We start from the raw sequence: 5,651 nt of genomic DNA, 5'->3' as shown, positions 1-5,651 counted from the left end.
AATTAAAAAGTACTACATACTCCGTTCTATTAATGCTGTAATTTGAATTACTAATAATTTTTTAAAAAAAATTAATTGTTAGGAGAGTATCAAATCACCTTTAAATTCAATTATAAACATGGTGGGTGACGTCCAAAACCTTTGTTAATTGTTAGGAAAGGTGGCATTTCCATGTGTTAAAAAAGGAAAAATGCTGTTAGGTGACTTACTAATTTGGCCACAAAATTTAAACTGCAACTTGCCATAAAATGAATCCGTAGGAGAAACACCTATGTACAACTCAATGTGTTACATGAATAAAATTTGAAAACAATAATTCGAGATCGAATTTTACTTGGATCATTTTAATTTCATGATTTTAATTAAACTATCATGAAATATTTTGTCCAGAAGTGTGAGGGTATTGGAGTTGGGAATTCAATTTTTAACACCGATTGGGAGCAATAATCCGTAAGAGGACATTCATTGAACTTAGTTATACACGGAGAAGGCCGCATTAATCATTAGATTTCAATTCCATCACTCCCCGGTTTAATAATCAAATCACCACCACTTCTCCGCCGTCTTCCGCCGCCTCCCTCCGGCATCCACCACCCCAGATGTAGTCGTGTTCTCTTCAACCCGCCCGGGGTTCAATCTCAGCTGCCTCTCTCTAGTCTGCCCAATCATCAAAGAAACCAAACACTATTTCGCCATGAATATGCTTTCTTCTTCTTCTTCTTCTTCTTCTTCTTCAGCTGAGCTGAAGAAGAAGGCTCTTCACTCCATCCTCGCCTCCAAGCTCACCAACCTCAAAATCCCCGAATCCGCGACCGACCCAGACCTCGAATTCTCCCAACTCTTCGGCCCACTCGCCGCATCTTCCCCATCATCGCACTTTCCGGGAGACCCACAAGTTATCCACAGCCGCTCTCACTCCTTTCTGGGCCCTTCCCCGCGCTTCACCCTCTCTAAACCCCTCCCTTTCCACCAAGAAATCGACTCCGAAGGGGAAAATGACACTGAAAAACTCGACAACAACGATATAGCTGTTAACACTACAAGTAGTAGTATTCGAAATAATGAGGCTGAGTGTTTGGGGCTCCGAAAGATTGGACCCGATGACTTTGAGATCTTGAGGGTGATCGGGAAAGGAGCTTTTGGGAAGGTGTTTCAGGTGAGAATGAAGGGGCGGAGTTCAACAGAGGACGATGGGATTTTCGCCATGAAAGTGATGAGAAAAGATACGATTATCAAGAATAATCATGTGGATTACATGAGGGCCGAGAGAGATATTCTCACCAAAGTTGTTCACCCTTTCATTGTTCAGCTTAGATACTCCTTTCAGGTAATACTAATTCCATTCATTAAAGTTTAAACTGTTTATTCTGCTGGCTTGAATTTCAAAGTAATGTTTATTGATAAGTTGCTTTTAAGCCTACAAGATCATAATCAACTGACAACTAAAAATGAATGGATATGGCTTCATTTTGTCAGTAAAAAGAAGCACTCATTATACATCTCAAATTGATTAAGAACAAAGTTTTTGCCTTGCTTCATCTAGTCTGTCTTAGTTACACTTAAATTGTTGAATCAAAGTGTTGGGCAAGAGGCCTGCAAAGGCCAAGTTTAGCTCGGTGGTGGGGGATCGTTGGGCGGAGGTTAGTAAAGCCATTAAAGGGGCACCCAACGTCTCGAAAATGTGTGACAGTATAAGAAAATAAAGTTGTGTCTTCGCTACGAGTTATAGCTTTTGGCGTAGTGATAAACGCTTGATCCTAATAAGTGGTATCAAAGCCAGGTCACGGGTTCGCTTGATCTTAATAGAAAGGGATACTGAAAGAGAGAATTTGCCTAGTGTATGGATTATTTGTATGCTACTATTCTGAATTACCCAGGATTGATTGATTGTTTGATTCTTGAAAAAGATTGAAGCCATAAATGATCTAACAGTGTTATCATCATCTTTGGCTTTGTCATTAATACATTTCTATCACGATGGACTTCACTATTTTATTAAATTAAATTGCAGACAAAGTCAAAGCTGTACCTGATCTTGGATTTTATCAATGGAGGCCATCTGTTTTATCATCTATATAGACAAGGGATATTCACGTAATGTTCACATTTCTTTTGCGTGACATAGTGACGATTTGTGTGTCCATTCGTTTTAACTCATGCTTTCGGTTATGTATTGGGTAGTGAGGAGCAGGCGAGGGTTTATACTGCTGAGATAGTGTCTGCTGTATCACATCTTCACCAGAAAGGGATTGTGCACCGAGACCTCAAACCCGAAAATATTCTCATGGATGCTGATGGGCATGTAATCGCCTTTGCCCTCGCACTCGTTTGTTTCTGCAGTATCATACATTTATTTGCCTAAATAAGAATGATCGCTTTGTATCTAAATTTGTCATTTCTACACAGGTCATGCTAACTGATTTTGGACTGGCTAAGGAGATCGATGAATCAAGTAGATCGAATTCAATGTGTGGAACAACAGAATACATGGCTCCCGAGATTTTATTATCCAAAGGACACAACAAAGATGCTGATTGGTGGAGCGTTGGGATACTTTTATATGAGATGCTGACCGGTCAGGTAATAATACTCTCTGTATTGAGCTCCTCGATAGTGATAGTGTTTCTGGAAAGAAGAAAAAGTAAAAGCGAAGGTTTTGTGATAAATTATAGGCTAGTTCATCGTCGTGTTTATAGTATCTGCAATTATTAATTCTTCTCATTCCTGAACCTAAACAGCAGTTGTATCACTCGAAACAATTATGGTATGAGCTCTAATTGCAGCGTTTTGAAAACGATTCCTCTTTCAGCCTCCATTCACACATTCCAACCGAAAGAAGCTTCAGGACAAGATCATCAAGGAGAAAATTAAACTCCCGCCACGTCTGACCAGCGAAGCCCACTCTTTGCTCAAAGGAGTATGTTTCTTACGTTTTTTCTGAATTCTGTACAGTAACTCAGTGGCTCAGCAGACAGGGCCTGTCTTTCGAACTTTGGTCAAATACTGGCTATTAAACCAGCGAGCGCTAAATTCCATTTTCTTATGTTAATTTGTTGTTGTTGTTTCATTAGTTGTTACAAAAGGACCCATCTACAAGGCTAGGCAGCGGGGCTAGAGGAGGCGATGAGATCAAAAGTCACAAATGGTTTCGATCAATCAATTGGAAGAAAATCGAAGGCAGAGAATTGCGGCCAACGTTCAAGCCAGATGTGAGTAGCAGTGAGTGCACAGCGAATTTCGATAAATGTTGGACTACAATGCCACCGGATGACTCACCGGCTGCTACACCAACTGCAGGAGAACACTTCCAAGGTTACACTTATGTTGCACCTAACCCTTGGCTCTCTTCTATCAATGAATGAGTTTGTATTCTCATCAAACATTCTTGTATTTCAACAAAACGTCAAGGGATCGATCTCTGACTTTGGGTATGAAACAACCTGAAATCTCCAAGCCATCTGTCTCACCCTTATCCGTCTATGAATACCCAGGGTAACACCAAAAAAATTCTTGTATTCAACCTACATTTGTATGTAGGTTCATTCAATTGTTGAACAGGTGTGCAAATATGTGTCCCAAATACAACTCATATAGTTTTTATTACATGTCAAACTTAACCATCGTTACAGTTGTGTCTGGATTATACTTTCAAATAATGTATATTCAGTATACAAATAATGTACTTTTAATATATTAAAAATGTACATTGTATTCATGAAAAGTTCATTATTTGAGTATTGAAAGTATATTATTTTGAATAATGTACATTTATGACAAGAATAATGTACTTTTAGTATATTGAGTACACAATAATTTGCCAAACTTCAATAGTTGGGCTTTTAAGTTTCTTCCATTCATGATAGTTCAAAATGGGGGAAGTTTCTATACTTGGGGGACAACGTTTCCACAAAAAGAAACAATCACCGCCGTCTGTGGGGATCGAACCCACGACCACGTGGTTAAAAGCCACGCGCTCTACCACTGAGCTAAGACGGCGTGTTGAGATGATTGTTAAGTTTTCACATATATAACATTTTGTCTGTCAAATTAAAAAGAAATGCAAATTGGCCCGTCAAAATTTTCGACCACCCATAAAAGTTAGTCAAACATTCCAACCATCATCAGTAATGGTGCAAAAAGTTTAAAACATCTTAAAATTTTGTTCAATTTCTTAATTAGTTGAAAAAGGTGAAAATTTCCAACCTTGAAAAGTAATTGGATAAAGAAAAATATAACTAAGATAATGTTGGTCGGATAGTTGGCTTGGTAACCACATGATTTCAAGTTCAACTATTCGTGAGAGCTGTTTATTAGTCTTTTTAGTTTGAGTCAATCAATTATGGAGAATCTAAGTTGGTTTATTTTCTGATGGTTTTTTGCCAATTGAAATTACAATGTCGATTTTTACTTAAAGTGCATATTTTAGCAGATTAGGGGTCAAGACAGATTACAGAAAATAGGAAAGGAAAGGAAGTAGAACAGCAGAGTGAAGAATAGAGTTGAGAGGAAGTTGGGAAGAGAAATAGGAAATTCTTGTATTGAAAAGTCTAATAAAAAACTTATTACATCACTTGGGATATTATAATGAAGTCTAAAACAAAATTAGAATAATTTAGCTATTTCCGTGCTCCAATGTTCCACACTTCCACACAGGAACAATTGGTACGCCTCAACTGTTTCAACCAATTTTCCTTCAAATTACGTCGTTTTTGGCTTTGTTCATTCCCTTCATATTTAATTCCGGCTCTCTTCTTTCTATATTTTGTTTCCAAACCTTGGATCATCACACATATTCGGGTAACAAATATCAATTTTTTCGTAAATCAAAAAATAGTTGATGACTTTTCTTGCTATAAAACATTTAACTAGAAAACCTCACGAGATAAATTTTTTTAAAAAAATTATTATCTATACTAAATATTTGGACATAAATTATATTTAATAAAAAACATGTAAAATAGATTTTAAATGAAAAGTGGTAAACAAGGACAAGAGCCAATATTACATAGCCGTATAGGTAAGCAAGAGCTAGTGTGTATATATATATATATATATATATATATATATATATATATATATGTCACGTATAGGTATATTATTTTCATAATTTTAATCATATACGTGGGTACTCACAGCATATGTAAAGACCGCCGTCTGTGGCTAAACCCTAAACCCTAAACCCTAAACCCACGACCACGTGGTTAAAAGCCACGCGCTCTACCACTGAGCTAAGACGGCACATTGAGATTATTGTTAAGTTTTTCATAAAACAATCTAGTATTTTGTTCGTCAAATTAAAAAGAATTTCCAATTGGCCCGTACGAATAGTCATATCATGTCCGATCACCATTTTAGTACTATCTGGACACCTGGCGTGATAATGATGACCGTTGAACTTGTACTCAACACGTGTAGAACATGTTGATGGTCCGACATGCTCACCCAGACTCGTCTATAAAAGACACATTAATTATTAGATGGGAGATTTTTGACCCTTTTCTCACCTATACTACACACTCCCAAACAAACTCAGTTTATTCCTCGACCTCAGAATAGGACGGAGGAATGTCTCTTTTCGTACTTGCTCATACGCGCGTGAGTACGGAACTACCTTCTGGTCGTAGACCTCGATATTTGTACTATCATTGTCT

The 5,651-nt window shown here is 37.5% G+C and overlaps 1 protein-coding gene and 1 non-coding gene across 2 annotated transcripts; one reads left to right on the top strand and one right to left on the bottom strand.

Annotated features, from left to right (window-relative positions):
- The first annotated feature begins 458 nt into the window (after positions 1 to 458).
- On the top strand, positions 459 to 3,626 carry LOC109150901 (serine/threonine-protein kinase AtPK1/AtPK6-like). The gene is made up of 6 exons (XM_019298900.1): positions 459 to 1,327; positions 2,012 to 2,094; positions 2,182 to 2,302; positions 2,407 to 2,580; positions 2,810 to 2,917; positions 3,072 to 3,626. Exons 1-6 carry the CDS (start codon positions 695 to 697, stop codon positions 3,360 to 3,362), a joined length of 1,410 nt encoding a protein of 469 aa, XP_019154445.1. The 5' UTR covers positions 459 to 694; the 3' UTR covers positions 3,363 to 3,626.
- Positions 3,627 to 3,924: 298 nt separating this feature from the next.
- On the bottom strand, positions 3,925 to 3,996 carry TRNAK-UUU. Its single transcript has one exon. It is a non-coding gene; the product is annotated as a tRNA-Lys (tRNA).
- Positions 3,997 to 5,651: the final 1,655 nt, after the last annotated feature.

Source organism: Ipomoea nil, unplaced genomic scaffold (assembly GCF_001879475.1).
Source record: "Ipomoea nil cultivar Tokyo-kokei standard unplaced genomic scaffold, Asagao_1.1 scaffold2280, whole genome shotgun sequence".
NCBI lineage: Eukaryota > Viridiplantae > Streptophyta > Magnoliopsida > Solanales > Convolvulaceae > Ipomoea > Ipomoea nil.
The sequence above is the reverse complement of the archived record's forward strand: the minus strand, read 5'-3'. Positions and strand labels throughout refer to the sequence as shown.